The 25518-nt window shown below is 45.3% G+C and overlaps 1 protein-coding gene across 1 annotated transcript in view; it reads left to right on the forward strand.

The window, feature by feature from the left end:
- The window catches only part of LOC128936447 (ras and Rab interactor 3-like), a 153231-nt gene that overhangs the window by 91460 nt on the left and 36253 nt on the right, over positions 1-25518 (forward strand). Inside the window, exons 18-19 of the mRNA XM_054275382.1 lie at positions 15611-15797; positions 19088-19202. Coding sequence (XP_054131357.1) covers positions 15611-15797; positions 19088-19202 — 302 coding nt within the window. The remainder of the gene's footprint in view (positions 1-15610; positions 15798-19087; positions 19203-25518) is intronic.

The raw sequence follows: 25518 nt of genomic DNA on the forward strand, positions 1-25518 counted from the left end.
ATCAGTGAGTCCAGCTCTTGGGTGAATAGCCCATACAGGGATCAAACCCATGACCTTGGTGTTATTACTTGGTCACAAGAGCTTTGTTATGAAGGGATTCTTCTACCCAGGCTACACATACATCTCTGCAGTGCAGTAAATAAATCTTATACCAAATTTTACCAGGATCAGGTTTGAACTGAGAAAAAAATTATTTAAAACTCAACTGCCATCCTTTGTAAAGGACTAAATCTCAGATTATTTGAATCAGTGGGAAAAGTTCTGTTTGCCTCAGGAAGTCTTGTAAAGTACTCCACACAAAAAAGGAGTACTCTCACCAGAACCTGTGAGATGTGGTGTTTAAAGGGGAAAGAACAGTTCAAGCAACTGGAAACAAATCAGTGTTATTAAATCCCTGCTGTCTGTCAAGTTCTCATAAGGGATACACTTTCCAATTGAGGAGGATGGTGCTTCTCAAGAGGGAAATACCCGTGCTCAAGATGCATTGCACCTAGACTGGGATATCACTGTAAAGATACAAAAAAGGACGTGCTCTCCAAAGCCACCTGAATTTGGTAGAGAGGAGACAAAAACCTCCCAAAATTCATTCAGCTGAAAAGCATGTTCACAACCTCACTGACTTGTTACGTGGTTTTCCCAGCACTTCCAGTTTGTCAGTCCTTGCCAAACTTAGTGGAAGCTTGGAACACGTTGTGCAGTGGTGCTGGTGGTAGCAGAGAAGGCAAATGTCCCTTTGGTTCCCAGAGGACAGACCACAGTGGAAATATTGCCCTCAGCACTGCAGAGTCTTAAACCAGTGCTCACAGGAATGGGGGCACAAATGTAAGCAATGTTCTGATCATCTACTTTCTACTACAGGTTCAGCTAAATATAGTTCTTCACTTCCTGTCCTAAATGGCTACGTGCTGCTTTGTACTGCTGGCTTTACAACCTGGAGGCAGCACAGGCTGAAAAACGTGCACCTGGGGTGCTCACATCTCCCTTGCTCTGTGTGCACAGGAGTTCCTGTAAAGCTCTGCGTCCTGGAGACCAGCTGGGAGGGCAGCTTGGCACAAATTTGGGCTGGCTTCATACCTGATCAAACTGTAGGGGGATAGAATATAAGAAAATAGAGAGAGTGTAGAAAGTAATCTTACCTCCAAGGAGTTGCAGCTGGGCCAATTATCAAAGAGTAGGAACAGGCCTGACTTTAACAGGCCACAGCTGCAAGCAATGAGAAGAAGATGCTGTAAAACAGTGGGGTGGGTGGGTGAGAAGGGAACTGGAGTCAGTTGGATTCTTTGTGGAGAACAAAGAGTCAGTGCTCTGAGGAGATGCCCAGCAGAAACACCAAGGAGGTATGGAACTTTTGGGATAAGGAGACAACAGTGTGGAGCCCATGCAATAAGATGACAACATCAAACCATGTGTATGTAGTCCAGGTATTTTAGAGATTATCTATTTTATATCATACTTCCAAATTATAATAGACTTTATTTCTACTCATTAATCAGTAAATATAGATGGGTTCTCTGAGACCAGCAATATAGGATTGTGAGACTCAGAAAAATCTCCAAAATTACCTGAATAATAGACATAAAAGAAAATACCTAAGCTAAATCCATTAGGAAGAAAAAATCTGGGGAGTTTTAAATGCTTGTCTGGGTCAATTGATAAAGAGCACAGAAACCTTAGTGAAACTTGGACAAAATATTGTACATCACAGACCTTCAAACTTTATAATTTTGAAGGGAGGAGGTTTTTTGCATTTGAGAATAGAAATAAATAGCTTTTTGGAAGGTAATTAGAATGAACAAGCAGCTGTTTGAAATGACTGGTCAAATTCTAATGCAGATGGATCTTTGGGAGGGTGAAGATATGATCATCAAAAGTCCTTGGTGCCCCAGAAGTCTGTCACCCTTTTCCAACCATAGCAAAAGGCATTCCCCCTGTGTAGGGAAGGGTGTCTGCATGTTTGTGACTGTTTCAGTTGCCCTTTGTGAGGAGTTACAAATTAATGAGTTTAGGGATTTAATATGTCATTACAATATTTCCAATTAGATTTAGGATTAGAAGGAGCCACTGAAAAGCATGTTTTGCACATGTTCTGTACAAGACCAAAGAGAGGCTGTGATGCCTCTTGCTATAATGTCATCAGCTCTGGGTGGCCCTAAAGTCACAGGGGATGGGATGTGCTGGGATGGACCTGGTCTTGGCAGTGCCAGTGTCCAGAGCAGCAGCTGAATCACAGATTATTTTTCTGACCTGGCACTTTTAATTCCTTCTGAGGAATTAAAGCAGAAATAGTTACAAAGCTGAGATGTTTGATCATTATTTAAAAAAAAAATAGTTTTAAAGTATTCATACTACCAAAGAAGACTTTCAGATTTCTCTAGACCAAAACTGAGAAAATAAGAATGAAAGGAGACTGCAGAAGAGAGTTTAAGAAGGCCTTCAAGTACCAGTGGAAGCAGCTAAAGCAAAATCATGCTACAAGGGCAGTGAAGTTGCAATTCTTGGATCTCAAAGCAGGCATTGGTCTGCAGTGGTCTGCAATTCAGTCTATGTCCTACATTTCTTCCTAATCCCAATTTTGAGATTAGTTTTTTTCTGTGGTGCTGGGTCGGTGTTTCATGATGAGCAGTGAAGCAGAATCTGTGAAGTAAATCCTCCTTTGGAGCTAGGTAGAAGCTAGTCAAAATCATGTGTGCCTGGCTGCCTGTATGAGAAAATGTCTTTTTAACAATCTAGGCACAGGTACATGGGAGGTTTAGTGAAGGTGCTTTCTTCTCCAGACTATGCTGAATGGGAGGAGGCGGTGCCCACGCAGCCCTGGTAGGCATGGCCTGGGCTCCTGACTGTGCTCTGAGCTGTGGAACTTGTTCAAAGCTGGGTCAGGTAGCCAGAAGTGCTGGCCATGGGCCACAGAGAACATTGTATGGCACTTGTGGGGTGAAATCAGTGGGGCCACCCATGAACTCGAAGTGCCAAGTGCCCGAGGGGCACATGTGTGACTGAGTGCTGTCCTGGCGACACACCACTTGAACAGCTTGTGCAGAGAGCCAGCCCCAGTGGAGTCCTCTGGAATTCATTGTTGTGAGCTGGGACATGCCTGTACTGCACAGGGGGAGGTGTCAGGGCGCTGGCACAGGCTGGCTCTGGCACTGATCCAGCTGCACAAAGGGGAGAACACAGCTGAACAGGCATCCATGGGGAGCTGGCCTCCAAAAAACCTGCACAGGGTCACAATCTGTCTATTTCCACGCTTCCCAGCCAGAGAGGGCTGCCTGTGGTACGCAGGGGAGAGGAGAGCTGTCCTTGGGCAGGGTTGCACCCCATCTGCTGCAGAGGGCAGGGCTGTTTCACAGGGCTGCCTGTGTGTGTGCTGCATTTCCTTGGCACTCTCCCTCCCTCCCTCCACCACTCTGTTTGGCAGCCCTGATGTGCTCATACAGTGCAGGAGCACCAGGGCCATTCCCTCCTCCCCACCCTGGCGAGGGGAATTCCTGACCCATGTGGATGCACAGGGCTTAGCTGGAGCCACGCTCTGGTGTCAGCCTGGAGTAACTCCAGAGCTGGAGCTGGCTGAGCTCAGCATCCATCCCAGGCTGTCAGAGAGGCAAGGCAAGCTTTCAGCTGGTCTCCTTTAATTGTGGGGGAGGGAGGGGGGAAATGTCTGTCAAAGTACCTGGTAGCAGAGCCCTGTGAAGCAGCTGTGGTCAAGGGAGCAGTGCTGCTTAACCTGTGCAAATGAAACAGAGCCACAAGCATCACCCAGTATGGTAAATACTGTAGCCACAAGCCTTTCCCCTGTCCGTTCTGAACCTGTCTAAACTACCTAATGTGATTCTGCCTGCCTCCAGAAATGAGATCCCTGTACCCAGCTGAAGGGGACCATGAGGGCAGTGCTTCCCTCAAGATCATCAGCTGCAAGAGTTTTGAAGTGCTTAGCTCCTCTTTGCCTGCACCCAAAATGGTATAAATCTTTTTGCAAGGGAAGATGATTACTTGAGCAGTAAAGGATTAGCAGATGTGAGCATTGCATAGCTGGTTGTGCTAGTCACATTTTCCTAAATAGATATTCTGTTAGATACACACAAGCCAGGGAGTGCTATGGAATGCAGCTCTTTCCAAATAGATTAATGTGTGCCTTTCCCAGAATTTCTATTAGCTTTTTGCTAAAGAGAGAATGTATTTGTGTCTGAGTAAAGGATTTCTGCCTTCTGAATTACTTGTGCCTTTAAAAGGGATAAAGTGTTTTTAGTAACTGTAATCACATTGTGTGATTAATATAAAGTCCTTGTCTTTATGAAAGGATCTCTGGGTGGTTCATGGATATTAAGCCTCCCAACAACCAGCTAAAGACAGGTACTGTTACTATAGGAAGGGAAACTGAGGCACAAATTAATGGAGCTGATTTGATTGTAGTCACTTATGTCATAGCCCAATCCCCTGGATCTTTGTTGAGCAGTGAAACTTTGTTTTTTTTCAGACCATTCTTTAAGTTTGGGGTGATGCTAGGAGCATAATCCCTTTCTCAGAAAGACTTTTCTCTTTGGTGGATGAGTTCCCTGCTGGGTTATGGAGCTAAACCAGCTCTCCTCAGTGTTTACACAGCCTCTACAGCTGAAGCAAAAAAGCTTGTACTTTGGAGTTTTTTGGTGTGTGGGGAGAATGTGGAAAAAGTCCTCTTCCTGCAGCACCCTCTGTGTCCCTGGGTGAGGAGGAGCACACAACCCCACCCTGAGAGCTGCTCTCTGAGGCAGGCCTGGAATCCTGGCTCTGAGAATGCTCCTGCAAGAGGTGTGGCTGCTGGGAATTCCTCTGGGTCTGTGTATCCCTGGTAGGGTTGGAACCCCTGTCTTACTGCTTGAATCTATCTCCTGACCATGTTAATTAATACGTTCTCTTTGTTTTTGCAAGGCTAATGAGTTGTTGGGGAATTTCAAGTGCTTTGTTGAAAGCAACTGAATACAGACAGCCTTCTGGATGCTGGCAAAACTCTGCCAAATACAGGGAATCCACACAGCTCACATGCATCCCTCCCATGGCCCTCCAGAGAAAGCCAGTCTTTTGAAGGCTCTCTCTTGTACAAGCAGCTGTTGGGCAGAACAGAAAGCAGCTGCAGCCCCTTGTGAACTGGATTGAATTTTCTGCTGCTTGGAAAAATTCACCAAGGAAACAGAGAGAGACCAACAAATAGAGGAGTCTGGAGACAGCACTGCTGGCTACCTGCAGCATGGTTCTGCAAATTGCTAGCAGACTTCCAGGCAACAAAAGGTTGTCACACATACTTGGCTAAATGACAGCCTAGGACCCAGCCCAGCCTTTCATCTTGCCTGCCAACAATCTTTTTCTTCTCTCTTTCCTTTTTTGCCCCCTTAAGTTCTCTTCAAGGAATTTGTCACTCCTGACACCCTCCACAAAACAAACCCAGCAAAGCTCAAAGCTTCTTCTGCTGAATCAACACACAGGAAGGAGCTTGGCTTTGACCAACTTTCCTTTCTGTCCATAGGACTAAAATGTAATACAGAATGTTTTTGTGTAATTGTGTCCTGAACTCCCATTCTAATCCTTTTTGGGATTAGAAAGTAGTTAATTTTAGGTTGGATCTCACTGATAACCTTTCTAGCCAAAAGGGAAAACAACTGTTACCTTCCCAGCAGAGATGGGTCCTCAGTGCTGGAAAGCCAGCAGAGATTGCAGGAGGGGCACTGTGAACAGCAACTGAGACAGGGATGGATGAGGGCCTCAGTCCCTTGGCCTGGCAGTCTGCTGTCTCCCTTTGCTATTAGGGCTTCCTGTCTAGTTCTGGTCTGGATTTACCCTGCCTGACTTTAGGTATTAATTTGTTGTGCCCATTTAGGAACCCATGCACCCATGGTGATCTCTGCCTTACTGGAGAAGCAGCAATTCCAGGGAGTGGTTCAGGGTGACTGGTGCCAGTGGGCTGAACCCAAGCCTTGGATTTGTTCATGGCTCACCAAGCTGAGCAGGGAGCCAGGCCAGAGAGCTGTGCCCAGCACACACCTTCTCTCCCCCTCTGGCCCCCTGAGTCAGAGTGCCGTGGTGTCACACAAGCCACAGCAGCCTGACTATAGGGGTGGCTGCAGCACAGATGTTTTGAGCAGGACATGACCAAGACAGCCATGGTGTGGATTGTCTTAAACTGTCTTGTGGTTTGAACACAAAGCCTGTGGCTCATGCCTTACCTACATTTTAGCCCTGGTGACACAGTGACCATAAACACAATTAAATAAACAAGCTTGAGGCCCCAGCAGTGGTTTGGTGGGGTCTGGGGGAGCTGGCAGGTTTGTCTTGCTGCTCGGCAGGATCTGTAGTCACATGCTGAGCTGCCAGTCACTGCAGGGACAGTTGCTGACACTAACCAGCCCTTCAGTCCCAGGCTGTCCCACCAGCACAGGAGGACGAGGGCCTTGCCCACCCACAAGACAGGTTCCACAGCTTAGCAAACCAGAACCTCTCCCACCCTGAGCTGTTTCCAGGTGTTCTGGAGGGATTCACCACTAGAAGGTGGTGAGAGACCATGTCCTTTCACCACCTTTCCATATCCCTGAAATACCCTAACAAGCTCTTTTCTTCTTCCTCTCCTTCCCTCAGGAAGGCAGATCTCTAACCTTGCCCCAGTGTAAATGCAGGCAGGGATCCCATCAGCTAATAAAGCAAGAAATAAACATATTTTCTTACTGCCTAATCAAAGTTAATGAGGCATATGAAATTGCTGGAGTAAGGCTTAAGGAGGACAGACCAAGAGAAGGTTCACAGGTTTAGATACTTGTTTTTTCACTAAGACTACCACATAGTGAAATCCATTCACCCTGGAAGGAAGTCTTACCCAAGACATGAATGTTTGTGTGTAAGCAAGCCACTTTGTGTGGTGCCTTATAAGAGACCTCAGAAGTCCTGTGCTCTGGTCCTTCACATACTGCAGAATGAAAGTCCAGTGGATTTATTTCCCTTGGCAAAACAACCATTTCTAGTTGCAAATGAAGACTGAGATAAGGGTTTGCAGATATTTCTTAGTGTAGAGGAAAGCTGTCAGCATTATGCAAGTTTGTGTGGTTGGCCTCTCATGTCTGGTGTGCCTCAAGCCTACACTCAATCCCTCACAGGGTGAGCAAGGCCATGGCTTTTTATCTCTAGTCTGATGCTTCTCTAAATATTTTGTCCAGGTTTTTGGCTCCAAGACATCATGCAGATTTCAAATTTTTTTTTTAATATATAGGGTTTGAAACAGAATGGCTTTATGAAAGCTAAACTGCAGTCTATTCTTAATGAAGTTTGAATTGGAAATTTGTCCCTCCCCTTTATTTTCCGTTTCCTTTTCCCCTCTTTGTTAGGTGATTACAATATAGAAAAGCATTCCCTGGCTTTCCATTCCCATCTTCCTTCCTGTCCAGATGAGCTGGAAAGGGGAAAAACCTCTGCCCACCACCTTGACCCTGCAGTACAAGCAGGGGTGCTCTGTGCTCCAGCACTTGAGGAGGTTCTGGAATGTAGAGAATCAACCTTTCTCTCCAGGCTGGGCTCAGCTGGGCCCCTCTTGGGCACTGACATGGGAGGGTGAGGGAGGTCTGGGGTTTCTTCATGGTCTTAAAGACTAAGAAGTTCTCTTCTTCACAACATTTGCTTCTGGTTTCTACATTGCACAAGCCTTTCCAGAGAAGTTGGATTATCCAACAAACATGTTTGCAGATTTTTGTTTAGGAAAATGTCTGTTCTTTAGCCACTGTGACCCTGCCTAGGCTGGTGCTCCAGCAGCTCTCTTCTCTTTGCCCTGAAGGGGCCTTGCAGAAGTATAAATGATCCTTCATTCCTGGACACAAAGAAAAACCTTTAGCTCTGCTGATATGCTGACATTCCTAAGAGAATAATTTGGGTTTGAAATAGGCAAAGGACAAATGCCCTGAAAATCTCTGATTGTAAATGTGGGGGAGAACAACTTATCATTAACGAACTGCTGTTAGGAAGGGAGCACAGCTAATAAAACCTGCAAAGTGGTTTTGACTTGACAAAGTATGTTTTGACTGCGTAAAAAGAGATACAGCTGATGTTTGTGAGACAAATTGTTGTCTTCAAAATATATATGTAAAATAAATACAAAATAAATTTGCAAAAATAAATATGCAAAGTAACATAAAGGCAGCAGTACAGTTTGTGAATACCAGCCAAGGCATACTGCAACAGTAGGATGTAATGGCCCCAGTCCAGTGTGGGGCCACAGGCAGGATATCCCATTATTCCACTGGTGTTAATGATGCAGGAAATGGCCAGACTGAAAGGGGAAAAAAAGCAGGGGAATCTTTGAAAGAAGGGCTCTTCCTTCAGGAAATTTTTGCATGTTTGTTTTTTATGTTGTTTCTGTCCATGCTATGGCTGTGGGTGTGTATGAGAAGGTTCATTTGTTAGTAGAGCTGGCCTGGGAACTATCAGTTATGAGAATTAGCTTGTACTTTTTGGGGGTTTTATGCTTATGCAGTTCTTTATTGTATATATGACTTTGTGTATATTTAAATAGAGGGGCAGACCTAATGAATGGAGGAAACAGAAAAGCTGGGACTTAATAAACATTTTGTCACACCTCCCCACCCTTTGAGAGAACTCTTTGCTGAAATGTTGTTGACAGGAGGGTCTGACAGGTATATTGCTGCTGCTTCTCTATAAGCACTTACAATTAATCTTGGTTAATTTAGGATGAAGAAGCATTGGAGGGTTCATGGGAAGCACTGCAGGCACCCCTGCCTCTCTGTTCCTGGGTTACTGGGCCCTGCTGCTCCTGCCCTTAGAGAGGCACCGCTGTTCCTGAGCAGCAGGTTTGTGCTCTGGGGAGGGACATGGTTACACAGCCCTCACAGCACCAGCAGCTCTCACCCAGCAAGGCTCCTGCAGAGCTCACCTGACTGCTCCCCTGTCAGGGGGGCAAGGCTCTACAGAGTTCACAAGCAGATAAGCTGCAGTCACATCCTTTGCCTGCACCGTGGAAGTAATGAGGAAAGTCCATGTGTTGGCTTTAAACCCAGTGATGGCAGGAGCCAGGGCACCAGGGCTGAGCAGAGCTTGGCCATTCTGCTCCTGAGGCTCAGCTCCTCCAAGCCAGCCCAGCTGTCCCTGCTGAGCCCTCCAGGCAGCACTGCATGGCCACACAGCTCCTCCAGGGCTGCTGACCCATCGGACCTTCAAGCCGAGCCACTGCATAAGGCACCAGCCTGGTGTCACATGTGACCAGAAAACTCAGTGGCTACTGGTTACTTAATAAATTGACACATGATTTACAGTTCTTCCACCTGCACAAGTGGCCATGACACCTTCTTGCCCTTGCAGTGTAGTAGAACTTGTTCATTTTTGTAACTTCCTCTGTTGGTTTTCACTGGTGAGTGGTTTAAGGGTAGGTGAGCTGTCCCACACCTGATCACCTGATCCCTCTGTGCCTTTAATGGAGCTCCCCAGTAGGGTGGTGACTTGTTCCACTTTGGCAAGCTTAGATGGACATGTGCACACAGGGCCCAGATGCATGCAAACCTGCTAGCCTTCACAGAAATGGGCATTTGGGAATCCCTGATGGGTACAGAAGAGCTCACTTCAATTGCAGAGTGCAAAATTCACTGCTGAAATTGCCAGGGCCTGTAATGGAAGGTGGAGTAGGTGGGAGACAGAGCTCTGCTGACCTGTGAGGTGTCAGGATATTTAGGACACCCTCGGCTTGTGTTACCTTTTGGCAGCTGGCACAGCTGCTGCATTGGCTATTAAGCTTGGTCCTTCCCAGGCTGAGCTAAGCTAGGTGTGCAGAGCATCAGCTGTAGACCAAAGAGTAGAAGGGTGGACAGTTAAGTAGAGGAGGAACAAGGGGACCATGAGCAGGAGGAAATGCTCTGCCAACCACAGGCGTTCCACAGACCACAGGCTGAGAAGCACAACTTCCTGAGCTATAAGCTTGTCACCAGTGTGGGCCAGTAACACCAGCATTCTGCAAGGCAGGGAGGACACTGGACAGGCAAGCCTGCCTCATGGGGCACATCCAGCTTCTCACATCATTTCCATTATCCAATTTTTCTGTACATCCAAGACCTTACAATGTAGGAAGCTCCCATGGCTTGCTTTACATCCTACTTCTTTTCTCCCCTCGTTCTACCTGTCAGACAACAAGAAAGTTGTTTATTTCTGACTAGAGGGTCGCAATTACCTGGCTGCGATCCCTGAAGATCTCAAGAACTTCTCTTTCTACTTTTGGGTTTTTCATTATTTGTTATTTTATTTCAGTTTGTTTGTTTGATTTTGTAAGGTCTCCTGGCTCTGTTACGAAAAAGCACTTATTAAAACCTGAATTTTCTGCAAGTCAGGGTTCATGTTTGGAGCACAAAATCAGCTTTTGTGCTATGGGTTTTTCAATATATTTGAAACCTTTGCTATCTTCCCATCTTTCTAATACTCTGTTTTATGATGAAACACCTTCAGAATTTCAAAAATATGTTGGAGTTCTTCCTGCAGCTAGATTGGGTTTAGGGTCTCACTTCCACCAGCAGTTGGAAGAAGAACCCAGCAGGGTGACCAAAGGCAGGCCCAGAGAGTAAATGAATCCTTCTCCATCTCAGATTAATTTGATCTGAACTGATGAAGTGATCAAAGATGGGCTGGCTTATGAGTGTAAGTACATGGTATCAAAAATTGGCCATTTCTAAGGATGGAAGCAAAATGAAGCTTGATGTCCTCTGGCTGTGGCACTGCATAATGTCCCTCACAGTGAACTGAAAGTAGCAGCACATGAATTCACATGTCCCTGAACAAAGATGTTTAATAAGTCTGTGCAGTTTGGACACCAAGCTACCTCCATTCAATGTGTTCCTCAACACCTGTCTAATCAGAAGTGATACCAAACCAAAGAAAGCATTGGCAGCTCTGTTTCTTGCAGTGGGTGAAACCTTGTACTTGCTGTTCATGTAACTCCAATTATTCCTGTAAGGAAAGAAGGTGACCACAAAAAAAAAGGATATAAAGATCTGTCTGTATTGCCAGTGGCACAGAGCCCTGCAGTTGGGTCCAGCTGGGTTGGCTGTGACACTGGATGTAAACCAGCCCTGTGAGTGCTCTGTCAGTCTCACCCATCTCCATGAATCCCCATGCTCCCAGCTCTCTCTTTTTTAACCACAGGAATTAACAGCACTGCCTATCAATTTCCATCAGGGCTGCTCTGTTGGCTTCAGCAGCTTCCATCTTTTCCTCCTGCTTCAAGTGCCCCTTATAACCCCTGGGCTTGAAGGGTTTCCACATGTCAGCCTCAGTCCCAAGCTGGTTTATCCCCAATAGTGTCCCTTCAGGTACCAGGTAGCTCTGGTGCAGAAAGCTGCTCTATCACCTGGCACATGCAGGTTGTGTCTGTATTTCTCCCTCAGTATCAAGCCAGCTCACGCACATTTTAAGACCTGTGGCTCCTGCTCTGCTATGAATATTTATATACCACTGGATCTCCCTCCTTGAGGACAGCACAGCAAACCCTTGCTCTTTCTTGATGTCTTCTCATTTTCAGAGGGAGAAGCAAAAGCAATAAAACATAATAATAAAAGACTAGCTCCTAATTCTTAAATCTGGTCTGCTTAAACAATACTAAGGCACTCTGCCATTACTTATCAGTGCACTATAGAGCATTTGATTGACAATTTACGATTTAATTTTAAAAATATGTTATGTCTCTTCTCAGAGCAAATGTGCAGAGTGAAGAATTAATCTGGCAGTCCCTGCTGCTGTTTCACACAATTGCTGTGTGTCTCAGCTGCCTCAGGGAAACTCAGAGTGACCAGCCACATACAATCCAGCCAGGAAGCCCTTAGTGTCAGCAAGATTGTAACAATATTTTTGAAACCCCTTGCAAAGGTATGCTCAGGCCTTCACCTGCACAAAATTCAGTGGATTATATCTCCTTGCTGGTCTGCTGACTTCTGGGAATATTCAGCTGGCAAGTGTGGCTCCAGGTTTTTAAAGCAGTGAGTCATGGTGGTCATTACTGCAGTGTACAGTCACTGTGCAATAATTCAAACCACCATTGTCATTATTATTGCCTCCAACAAGCAACCGGATACCTGCTGCAAGCCCGGGGCAGGTGTGTGGATGTAATCACTGTGCAATTAATTAGCCTGTGCTGCCAATCAGTATGCAGCACACAGCTCCCTGCTTCCCAGCTGAATCCAATTTAGCAGAACCACTTCGAGATTCAAATGTACTTTGCAGGAAGAACTCAATAAAAGAAAAGAAAAGAAAGCAGGCAGCTCTAGGGACAGCTTTTCACCTTCACGTCACACCTATCAAAGTGAGCACCTGCCTCTATCAGCCAAAGGGTTTTGCAGGACTGTGGGACAAGAACAGAGTTTTATGTTATTTTTGAAACTGAGGCTTTAGAAGTCCTGTGTTGCATGAATTCTGAGTGAGCAAGCTGGGAAGGCCGGCTGCTCACCATGGCGGCCCTGGAAATCCCTTCAACTGGCAGCACAGCAAGAGCCCAGGAGCTGCCCTGGGCTCCCTCCTCCCTGTGCAGCCACAGAGCTCCCACAGAGCCAGATTAAATTGCTGGATTAAGCATTCCCACAGCCCCATCCAAATCTTTGTGACAGCTGTGCCCAGGACAGAAGTCAAGCGTTGGTGCCGTAACTGCGTCAGCCGGCGTGTCACGGCTCAGGGCATTGCAGCTGAGCAAGGCCAGGGGGGCAGGCACTGCCCTTCCTCAGCCAGCACAGATTTGAGTCAATACAGTGTGTGCTACTGCTCCAAACCCAGCATTTTAAGGGATTTGGGCAATGCAAGCCTCTTCTTTTGGGAATTTATCCATCATCTCTTATAACTCACTGGCAGGAAACGTCTCACCAAACATTCCCCTGATTCCATATGATCCCCTTAATGACTCCTCCCGCCTCTCCTTTAGCCAGTCTCCCCTTTCACTCATCTGTGCTTTCCTCCCTCTCTACAGGTACAAGAGCCTGCTTAGCTCCTTCCAGGCTGGTCTGGCTTTTGAGAGAATACCTCATCCCCGAGGGCCCACAAAATATTTGACTGCCTCTTCTGCCAAAAAAAAAAAAAAAAAGCCTTATCCACTGCCCTAAATTTGCTGCACTGAAAGACTCCACACACTGAAATAATGAGATTTTCCATTAGGGCAAACACTTCAGGCTCTCACTTTTTCATCTTGTATGTCTGAGCTTGGAATTATTTTCAATTTTCTATCCATTCTCCAAAATTCAGACCCTACATGTAGCCACATGAGTTGGAAGGTCAGTTCTGTTATTTTTCCTCGCCAGTGTGCTCTTGTTGCCAAAGCCCAGCGGGTGCTGTGAGCTCTCAGAGGTTGTGCCCATGGTGGGAGCAGAGGGATGGATGCTCTGGGGGAGCTCTGTGCCAGGGTCACTGTGTGCCTGGTGCTCAGCAGGTCCAGGCTGGCTTGTGTCCCTTTCCTGGCTTTGTTGATAACCCTCATTTCCCTGCTGGCAATGGGATATCAGTGCTTTGCTGGCCCCACCTTACATAACTAATGGCTAACAAAGTTCCTCAGCCAGGAGCTATGGCTGTACGTGTCACCTTCTGGTGACACAGCGGGACATTATCAGCATTGACCTCCTTCTGACTGAGGTTTCACACATCATTCTGATGTGATCAGGTTCATGTCTTTGTGACTAATTAGGGGAGCAATTTTTGTGTTACGGAACATTTCATTATATGTCGACTTTCCCTTCAATTCATTACTTCTTTCCCATTACTGAGTATGAATATTGCCATCCAACACATGTTTTCCCTTCACATGGTTACAAGGCTTTTTTTTGGTTGTTTTATCTTTAAAAAACCCCCAAGGGATGACTCAGGGTAACTTCCAAAAGGATATTCCACTGTTTTGCTCGATTTGTTCAGATGATATTGATTAAAATCACATGCTGTTAAATCTAAAAGAAATTCCCTCACCTCTGTGACAAGCTGGGCTTTTATCACAAGTAGAGCTTCATATATTTCAATTTGCTTTTTATAAAGCACAGTTCTCTCATTCCTACTGTCTTGACTATGATCTTAAAAAAGGATTGATTAAAATCAAGATTCTGTGAAATAATACCTTTATCTACAACCTGAATTATAAAGGCACCTGTATTTTCTGAGAAAGCTGTCTATGAAGGGTTGAAAAAGAAAAAAAACTACTAAAAAATAAAATCTTTGTATTGCTTTTGGGATATGAAAGGCTATTTTTACACAAACTGACTTTTGGGACAGACCTGCTGTGTTAGGTTAGGCCTTTGAAATGACTCTCTTTTAGTAGTTTAAGACTGACCTTATTTGAAATGTAGTACCTTAAGATCTATATCTTTTTAAATAAAAGAAAAAGGAAAAGTATTTGAAGTAAGACCAAATCAAAAGTGAGAGTCCTGTTTTCAGTTCTGACCTCTAAACAGAAACATTAGAGCAGCAAAACATTTTTGTGCATGCTCTCTTATATTTTCTTTAAATGCAAAATCAATTAATGAAATGAATGACAAGCCTGTATCCTCATGAGTCCATGGCTTTATCCAGTAGAGCTCTTGTGACCAGACTTTTCAGCACAAGTATTTCCACTGCCTGCAGAGCTAAGCACATGGATAAATTGTCAACTCAGCACCAGAGCTTGAAGACAGTATTTATCACCAGTCTGCCATTAGACTGCTGTGACGGTGTTCACCGAGGTTGGAGGATGAGGGAAGAGATGAGGATCAGACTCCATCTTTCAGAAGGCTTGAGTTATTATTTTATGATATATATTATATTAAAACTATACTAAAAGAATAGAAGAAAGGATTTCATCAGAAGGCTAGCTAAGAACAGAAAAAGAAAGAATAACAAAAGCTTGTGTCTGGGACAGAGTCCAAGCCAGCTGACTGTGATTGGCCATTAGTTAGAAACAACCACACGAGCCCAATCACAGATCCACCTGTTGCATTCCACAGCAGCAGATAATCAATGTTTACATTTTGTTCCTTAGACCTCCCAGATTCTCAGGAGAAAAAATCTTAAAGAAAGGATTTTTCAGAAAATGTGTCTGTGACAGACTGCAGGGACTCCTCTGCTGCATCGCTGCTTTTGAAGCCATGAAACGTCTCTCAGACCCTTCAGCTGGAGGGTGGCACCCAGGGGACAGGCATGCTCAACCCTCTGTGTCCCTGACTGCCCCTGTGCATCCCTCACCTGTGTCTGCGCATCCCTCACCTGTGTCTGCGCATCCCTCACCTGTGTCTGTGCATCCTTACCTGTATCTGTGCATCCCTCACCTGTGTCTGTGCATCCTTACCTGTATCTGTGCATCCCTTACCTGTGTCTGTGCATCCTTACCTGTGTCTGTTCATCCCTTACCCGTGTCTGTGCATCCCTCACCTGTGTCTGCATCCCTCACCTGTGTCTGTGCTTGAGCAGCACTGAAGGGTGAGCCCAAACCAGCAGGGCCAGCACAGAGCCCCCTGCCAGCCTGCTGGCATGACAGCCTTGGTGCCTGGGGTGGTCTGGTGCCCCTCCAGGAGCATTCCTGATGTCTGAGTGCCCGTGTCTGTGCTGGGGAGTCCTCTCCCCCAGGTTTCTGTTTGCAGCTCTGCTTACCAGGGACTCCCTTGCTGTGTTTCAGCCCTGTCAGAGATGCCAGTGAAGAGGGGAAGGAGACACATCTCTGTCAGGCCAGTGCTGTGCGAAATTGCCTCCAGCTCCCAGGGATCAGCATCCTTGACAAACTCATCAAGACGTGTCCTGTGTGGCTGCAGCTGAACATGAGCCAGGAAAGGGCTGGGGCGATCCTTGGCAAAGAAACAGCAGGGGTAAGTCCAAAGCAATTTCAGTTCAGACAACCACATTTCCTGTCCTTGGTTAGGGGAGCAGTGCTTTTTTTTATGTGGAAGCAAAAATATTCAGCAGACTGCTCTCTGTTTTCATTACCATTTGACACTTTACCTCTCTCAACAGCACAAAACATATATTGGCTTTGGGAAAACAAGGAATATTGTCTCTGGGTTTATTTGCTTACCATGTAGATTCATGGAGATGGCTTCCCATTCACCACCATATCCACAAGTATGGTGATTTTCCTGATCTGGAGCAATGAAAAAAAAAAAAATCTGTGAAGGAAAGGACCTTAGATTCAGGGAGCTGCTGGGAGTATTTTTTATTGCCACAATTGATATCTGGTTTGCATAAACTGAGTATTAGAGAATTGTGCACTTGTGCAAAGCTTGCTTAAGGAAAACAGCTCTGTGCCAAAGGGAGCTGCTCCCCTTTCCTGAGAGGTCTGAGAGGTGAGGCATAGCGGGCTGCAGCTGTCCTGGCTGGATCCTTTGGGAAGGGACGGTGTAAATGACCTGAATGTATGTCAGGGCACACCTGCTCTGAGGATGTTTGGACCTGTCCCTTGGCCAAGTCAGTCCATCCCAGGGCTAAATGCTGGCACAGCTGAGTGACACCCTCCAGTGGGATTCACCTGAGCAGCCTGGGCTGTGCAGTGCACCTCACCCTGAATCAGATTTCTCAATTAGATTGAGCAAGATCTTTGTTTTTCTGCTCTGTCTGTAAGAGGAGATGTGTGTGACTGTCTGTGATAGCCACGCATGGCCCCAAGCCCCCTCAGGCATTATCCATTCCCTGCAGGCAGGGAGTTCCCCACCTCTGAGTGGCTTTGGGGGAGCATCCTGCCTCTGCTCCTGCTGCTCAGCTGTCCTTGGGCACAGCCTTCAGCTGCAGCCAGAAGCAAGCAGGAGAAGAGCTGGTGCATCAGAGGTGTCCATGGCAAGGGCAGAACCTCCTGCCCTCTGGGAGCCCACCTGAGGCTGGGCAGCACCATTCCCACCTGTGGTGAGCATAGAAGAGACTGATTTCAGTACTGGCCCTGACCCAGGGGAAGTACAGCACTCAGGGCTCAGCACAGCTCACAAATTCCACCTCCTGCTTCTCTGAACAGCCAGAGCCCAATTTTAGCCTCTGGATCCATGGCAACCAGGCGTGCCCATCAGGAAAAAAGAAGTGATTCATTTCCAGGTTTCATTTCCCTGGTTGCTCAGATTAAATTTCAGATGTAGCACTCTAAGATGGTGCTGGTTAGAGGGACAGCAGTGCCATGCGGGTGGTGGGACCTGGGCAAGGGAGAGCCTCTCCCTGCAGGTGCCACCTGCCTGTAGACATTCACTGCAGCAGAAGGTGGGGCTGCCCTGCAGAAATCAGCCTGTTTGGGGCACACACCTGTGCATTTATTTGCATTTTCTCTGCCCTGATGGTCGACATGAGGCCCTGGGGCTGCATTTCTACTGAGCTCAGAGGCCAAGATGACAGCACTGTGTGAGCTTGTGAAGCAGCCCCAAAGCTGTGTGTTCAGCATGGGCGCTTCAAAGGGACTGGAGATGCCCTTAGGACTGGCACTCATGCAGGGAAAGGTCCTGGCTTCTAGACAAGCTTTTTTAAAATTCCTCTGCCCAAGAAATTAATGGCTTTTGCTAGATTTCCATACATTACAGTTGATTAATGATTTTATCAACTCATATTTCTCTTTCTAATATTAATATCCAGGCTACAAAATTAGCTTGATTTTTTAATTCAGTTTTTTAAAAATACCTTGACTCCTTTCTGCCTAAGCTTACTATCAAAGAACAGATGAATGTGAAGATTATTTTGTCTTTGCATCTGCACCTTCAAGATACAAGCTAAAAATATCCCTGACAATGAGCTTTAATTAGAAACACACTTAGGATCTCATACAATACAAAAATTGAGGCATTTTTCCTTTTTCTTGGTGGAGCAGCTCTGTGGGAAAGGAGCTGTAGGGATGGTGGCCAGCCAGCTGGGCACAGACCCACTGGGGACAGGCAGTGGAACCAGGGCTTGTCCAGCCAGGAGACACCTTCAGGGAACCACACAGCAACCCCTGGCACCTGCAGGGAGCTCATGGGGAAGATGAAGGCATGAAGGCAGGCTGTGCTCAGCTCTGCAGGGTGGGGGGACAAGAGGCAACAGGATACATTGAAACCAGAGGGGTCCAGTGTGGTGGTGTTCACAGGGGTTTTCAGATGAGGGAAGTGATGGAGATCTGACTCCAATTTTCAGAAGGCTTGATTTATTATTTTATTATATATATTACATTAAAACTATACTAGAAGAATAGAAGAAAAAGTTCTTATCAGAAGGCTTAGCTAGGAATAGAAAAGCAAGAATGATAACAAAGGTTTGTGGCTCAGACAGTGTCCAAGCCAGCTGACTGTGATTGGCCATTAATTCCAAACATCCACATGAAACCAATCACAGATGCACCTGTTGCATTCCACAGCAGCAGATAATCATTGTTTACGTTTTGTCCCTGAAGCCTCTCAGCATCTCAGGAAGAAAAAATCCTAAGAAATTATTTTAATTAATGAAAAGATGTCTGCGACAGTCCAGGCTGGGTTCAGGGAACATTTTGTCCCTGTGAGGACAGTCAGTGGTGGGACAGGTTGCCAAGAGAGGCTAGGCAGTCTCCAGCTTCGGACATTCTCCAGACTGGTACAGACAAATCCCTGAGAAACTTGGTCTGGCCTCATGGCTTCACCCAGGGGGTTGGACAAGGGTCCTCACAGGATACCTGCCACGCTGAATGATCTTCTGGTCCCACAAAAAGCTCTGCCATGGGCACTGTGGCCACCAGAGCCTTTGGCCTTATGCTCCTCTCATGGACACTCAAATCCTTACTGACTAAATGTACAAGTGACACCCTTGCTTTAGACCTCGACTGGGACATTCTGGGGTGACTCATCTGTGATTTAGGGCACTGGTGTGAGGACCATCACTTAACAAACTGGGAGTGCAGTTTTAAATCTTCAGTTGGTGAAACAGTTTGCTTTAGGCATAAGTGGGATATCAGTGATGCATAGAAACTTTGTGAGTGCCTTGGCAGGTCTGAATTTCACTTAGATGAAATGTCCTTTTCCCCATTATTTTTTGTTGTAAAAAGCATAGCTAAGTGGAATGAAGCTAAAATAAGGCTATTTAAAGGTGAATTGTACTGATAAAATCTACATTGCCAATGACCTAAAATGAAGTTTAGAAGCTCACATAATGTAGCTGAGCTCTTGATTCTTTTCTCCTTTTTCAGATATTCTTAGTTAGGAAAGAGGGTAATGTGAGCAACATGGTCCTTGCAGTCCGCCTGCCAGTGCAGAACGAGGCTCCTGCTGTGCTGGAGTACAACATTAAAGAAGAAAAATCAAGTAAGGTCTTTACATTTTCTGCTCTTGCTCTGGTTAAGGTACTGCGTCCTCTTGTGATCACCAATATTTATGTAATCTCACTTGCACTCAACAGGTTCCTCTTGTGCCTGGCAGCAGATCTTGCTTTTATGATGTAGCTCAGTTAATATTTCCTGCAGCTGCTTTACCTCAGCTCCCCTGTGGTTCTGCACCTTCTGTTATCATTTACAGACTCACAATAGGGAAATAAAGCACAGCAGATGAGGAGGCCAGTGCTTTGATCAAGCAAGGGGAGCTGCCTTTCACCAGCTGGAAGTCTTGAGGAAAGTGGGAAGCATTGGCAGATTGAGCTTGGTTAACTTACTGACTCTCTCTATTCAAGCCACTGAATTTGGGGTCACCAGCCATCTGACATCTGCTGTGTTGCCTTTTCATGCACCTGTTTCAGTCCCACTGAAGCACAAGCCACCCCTGAGCTGTTCTCAAAGCCAGCCAGGGGAGCAGGTGGCTGCTGGTCCCAGTGCCATTCCCAGTTGGATAGCCAAGTGAAAATTAACCCAGTCCAAACTCAGCCATGTCTAACCCAGCCCTCTGCATAAATGGATGTGCAAGGCACATGATTTCCACTTTCAAAGGGATATTTGGAAACACCTGGGTTTTAGGATAGTCATAGAAACACACACTCAAAAGAGTTCATAAAAATAACTACACACTGTTTATTTATCTGAACACATTTAAATCCTCTGCCATTGAGCTCTGTCCCAAAGCCAAGTCTCCAGAGAAACTGTTTTATTCTTTGCTAAAACACTGTTGTTTCTCCAGATCAGTGTCCAATATCACTTTCTCCTTGTTCAAATGAAATTTACAGTTGCTCAAATAGTTTTTCCTTCTCCTACATTTCTTCACATACCTCTGCGTTGTAAACCGACTTTAAAGCCAGAGGTACAACTGAATCTCTCAAACTTTTTAATCTCAAGGCCAGACCCCAATCTGGCACAGCCCTGCTCCTGCAGGGGGGGCAGCTCCCTGTCTGGCTGCTGCATCCCTGGGAAGTTTTCTATCTCACCTGCCTGCTCCTGGGAGCACCCAGCTGTGGAGATGTTCCCTGTGAGGGCAGGAGCAGCAAACCTTTTGCCACAACTTCAGGTGTTCAATTAAAAATACAAGGGCAAGGGTTAGCTGCAGGGTAGAGAAACCTTTTCTTTATTTAGCTATTTGAACTTGACCTAGGACTTAGATTTTTCATGGTGGGGAATCAGTTTTTTGATGATTCAAGATTTCCTTTGGATAAAAGTTTAAAAAATCAAATTGTGTCATCCTAAAATATGTCAGGTTTAGAAATGTTACTTCTTCACTCGTGTCCTGTGCCATAAAATTTGATTTATTTTAGGACAGGCAAAGTAAAATATAGTACAAAAATGTCACTGAGCTAGCCTATCTAGAGAGACTTTGCTGCCATGCTTTTCCAACTTGCTTGCATTTTCTAATCTATCACTAACTTAATGCAAAGGATGTACTGGGAGACAAGCTTCCTGGTAGAAGCAAGAATTAAATCAGTTTCCATCACCTTCATGCAAGTTGCAAAGTAAGTGGAAGAGGGTAATTCAAATCCAGCTCTTATTCATAAAGCAGGAGAGCTGCCATCACATGCAACAATCCCAGCAGCCATGAGGCTCCTGCATTCCCATGGTGGATATTCACATTATTTTTAGCTTCATTCTGTCAGGGTTGCGTGTCAGTTGGTAGAAAGCCTCTCAGTTCTCCATCCTGCACTGTGTTGACAAGAACTTATGAGACTGGGTACAGAAGTGGTCTCTCTTTTGCTTCCTTTCTCATTTAGGGTAAGTACCCCAGATTTTAAGTGTAAAAGAAATTGAATGAATTCTTGTTAATAAAGCCAAAGAACTGTATCTAGTGCAAGGGGAGATGGTAAATCTTCTGTGTGACAGAGATTTGGTAATTAATTTGGTGATTAATTAATTCTCTAGCTTCAGCTGCATTATTACACTGCCTTCTAATTTTTTTCCATAAATAAAATTAAAAGATGTCTAAATGTTTTAAAAGAATTTAGAACCTGAGCTTCCTTGACAAGTAAACTGTTATGTCTGGATTGCCTCAGATTAATGGTGTGCCCTTCACCCACCCCTGGTATTCTGTAAGTGTCAGGGTAGGAGATCTCTGAGCACCCCCAGAGATATTCTCTTGCTGTGGAATGCAAGTTGGATGTTGGGTGTTGCACTCCTGGAACTATGTAAAACACCCCAGCTGAACAGCCTGATGGCCACTGTGGACTGGCAGGGTTTGTTTTTCCAAATATCTATTCTTTAACTTCAGCAAATCTCTTTCCTGTCTGGGTTGACACACGAGCAATGATGTGTGTGACGTGCTCCAGGGAGAGCTGCTCGTCCCTTTCTGAGAGCTGGTTCCTCCCAAAGCCTTCAGAGAAGCAGGAACAAATCCTTCTCCTCACCTCACTTCAACTCCTTAGACTCCACACAGTTGATGCTTTCAGATGTAAACTGAAATCTGAATTTGTCTCGACATACAGAGTTCTGATTTTATGGAGAGTCTTCCTTCAGTTAAATTTCAAATTGCAACAAGGTTATTATTTTGAATAACCTTGCCAACTGCTTCTTGTCCTTGGCTGTTTGTAGAGCCATTCTCATTCCATCCCACTTTTCAGCCAGGATCTGAGGAGGCTTTCCCTGGTATCACAATGATGGTACAGAGGATGTTGCCCAGCCCTTGTGTTCTGTAAAGAGATGGCCATTCAATGAAGTACAAAAAAACCCTTCAGAATCCTCTTGGCATTGCACTGCCAAATAAAAGAGGTTCATTGTTTCACAATTTCTTTTCCTCATAGCAACTTTTTTTATATTTGGTGATTTGGGGAAGTATCATTTTCTGATGGGAAGACTGTATTTAATTGTGATTTCTCTTTTTAAATGGAAATCCCCAAAGAAGCCACTAGGTAAGAGAATAATGAAATGAAACTTCTTTCCCTTTGTTTTGTTGTTTTTTGGGGAAATTTTCATCTCTTCTGTGAAGTAGCCCTTAGAGAGAACAGGAGAATGTTCTAAATCTCAGTGGTATCAGTAGCTATAGAAGAGGCCAAATATCTGATATCAGGTACCATGTGGTTCATCAGAAAGCTGAGAAACCTGGCAATTTTCAAAGCCTTGGATCTCTGTGGTTTTGCATTGGCCTGAAGGATCCCTTACTTCTTACCCAAAGCAGTGGAAATCTCCCAGACCTAAAGCTTGTTACAAGATTTCTACCATTTAGAGATGCAGTATTGGCATCTACCTCTCAATCTTTGCAAAATCTCGACTACTTTGTGCACTTTCTGTTCTGAGAGTTGCCCCTTACTTCTGCTTCACTCTGGGATGGAGCCCCAGCCTCACAAACTGAGCAGCCCTTCCCCAGCTGGCTCCTGCCTTTGGCTCTTCTCAGCAGCCTGGTGGCAACCTCAGGCCCCAATTCCCTCTCCTTCTCACGGATAAACCTTCAGAATTCATCCTGCTGACCTCAGCTCCATTGCAGCAGTATTGAAAAGGGAGGAATCAGAAGTTTAAAGTACATGTGCATTTCTGAAGTAGCCTACACTGAGAGCTTGGAAGAAGCATCTGAGTGCCACAGACCACGTGGTGCAGGTAGTGACAGTGGCTTTTACTTTCACAAAGAGTCATGAAGGCACCTGCCACAGGGGTAAAGTTCTTTAGAAGAGGAATGCTCTATCACCATAAACTGAGGTTAACAGTTCCTTTTGTTCTGGAAATTTTGTGAATAATATCTGAAGAAAATTTGATTTCACAAAACACATGAATTGATCACATACTTCTCAGCAATCTTTTACCTATGTTTTGGTGTGGGGTGTGTAGTAATTGTTTTCCAAGCTCTTCTGTACCAAGAAAAAAGGAAGTGATTCCTTTCCAAGTAAGCAAAATGGCACTAAACAGAAGTATCTGCAATTTCACAGAATAAAGAACATATTGCTCATATTATTCGATTTTTGAAAATAGAAATAACAATGATATTTATTTGCTAAGTCCACCTTGAACTCTTCAGGTTCACGCCATAAGGGCCTTGAGGCTGGTCTGATGCTGCCATAGCTGCCCATCTCCTGTAGCCCTGCTCCTGCCTCCCCCCTTGCTGCAGGGGCTCGGCTCACTGCAGGTGTATTTCTGCAGGCAATCCACATGAGCCCATGCTGTGCAGCTGCTGTTCCTTATTTAAGCGGTAGCTGGGGGGGACAGTCTGCCAGAAGCACAACTGATCAGAAGCATCTTTTACAACACATGGGGCCAAGGCTGGGTTGAGCCTCCCAAAATCAATGAGTGCACAGCTGAAGGAGGAGTTTGTAGTGAAGCCTTGGCTTTAGTGTGGTTATTTCATTTATTAGAGGAAAATTATGAGACTTAAAGTTCTCTGTGCTCTGGCCCTCCAAGCTTCTCTGCAGATCAACTCTGAATAAGCTTGAACGAAACAGAGGTCTTGAAATAACCTTAGCAAAATCAAACAGGAAAACCAAAATAAATTATCTCCAAGTAATACAAAAATGTCCAGAACATGACTAATACCTCCTGTGAGGGATGAGACACGGTGCCATTGGACACAGTAGCTCAGTTTCTGGTTTATGGACAGTAGCTGTACTCCAGGCTATGAGGGATGAGCTTGTGCTGAGGACCCACAATGTACCTTGACAGAAAAGGTGCAGGCAATTACTGCTCTCCAAAGCAGTTTAACAGCAATCACTGAGTGCTGCTACAAAACTGCAAGCCTGGTAGCAAAATAGGATGTTGATAAAGAAATTCAGTGTCTGCCCTGGTCACCTTATTTGACCTTTCTCAAAGTGAGACTGAGCTCAGGAAGTGCAGACTGGAGTTTGATATGAAATGCTTGAGACAGGAGGGATTTAGGGAAGGATTACAACTCAAGTAAAACACACAGCAGCAGTTTAACCTGCCTGATTAATTCTCTAACTGCTTTCACCTGCTTGCCATGAAAGTTTGTGAGGGTCTGACCACTTTGTGCATCCACCAGTGAACATCTGCCAGCAAACTCTATCAGGACAGAAAGAAGAGTTACACCAGATACAGAGGAAGCAGGAAGGCAGATCTTGCTGGGGAGGCCAAACAGAAATTTAGATGAGCAAAGGTGTTCCTTTCCCTGTTGGATGTTAGGAAATGTGAAATCAACAGGAAAAGATTACTGAAGATTTTACAATATATTTCCTTACCTTAATGATCCCAAGTAGGTGCAGTCTAAAGATGTGAAAGCAAGCTTAATTCTCTCAAAGTCACTTCAGTCCCTTCAACACTGCCATTCCTCCTTCCCAAGCGCAGATGGGAAAAAACTCCACAGCTTTTTATTGTGTACTAATGTCATTTGCACAGATAAACAGGACATGTGCAGTCATTCTGACTGTCCTGTAACAGTCACAGATGGAAATTAAACAACAGTGATCAGGCAGCAGCATGTTTACAGACGGGCACTAGAGCAACAGGGGATGGACAGTGCTCATCTTTGCAGGTTCAGCTCTAAGCAAAGCTGCTGAAAGCCCTGGTCTGCATCCCAGCCAGCCTGAGGTGAGGGCTGTGGGCACACCTGGCATGATGGCAGAGCTCAGGCACGAGGGAGGCAAATTCCTGAGTGTGCCTGCATGGGTCAGTGTGTCCCAGTGCTGTGAGGACACTCACAGGGCAGGGAGAGGAGGCAGATGGAGTAGGAACAGCTCAGTGGATGCTCTCTGTTGGCTCAAGCACCTCCAGATGCTGGCACAGACTGCCCTATTGCACTCCTCTGGCACCCAGCTGACATGGCCAAATATGGTCATTTATGGCAGATTTCCCTGTTTAATTTTGTTAATGTTTATTTTAATACATAATGCTGGGGCTGGATTAAGGAACTCGGGGACTAAAGTACTTGCTGCTAACATGTCACAGTATGGTAGGTGGTGTTTTCCCACTACATTGTAATTCTGCACAAATGAGGTCATGGGAAAAAATAGGAGGATAGCTGCAACCTATTCACAATTTAACTCCTTCAGTGCAAGGGAGTTAAATGTGCAGATGGACTTTGTGATATGAATATTTCTGTGGAAGTGCTGACAGCTCTTGCAATAGCTTCCTCAGTTTTGCAAGCCCTTTCGCTAACGCTCTGACTCCTGGAATCAGGAACTAGACTGAAGATAGGCAGATTTTAAATTTTTTTTTCCATCACAAATGCAGAGAAAAACCTTGCAATTTTGGTAATACTCAGAAAACAGAATAACAGAATATACAGTGAAACAACCTATAAGAAGACAATCTGCCATTTAGAAAAATAATTTTAATTG

This window comes from Melozone crissalis, unplaced genomic scaffold (genome assembly GCF_028551555.1).
Source record: "Melozone crissalis strain CALT ecotype California unplaced genomic scaffold, PUWL_Pcris_2 ptg000018l_1, whole genome shotgun sequence".
Lineage (NCBI taxonomy): Eukaryota > Metazoa > Chordata > Aves > Passeriformes > Passerellidae > Melozone > Melozone crissalis.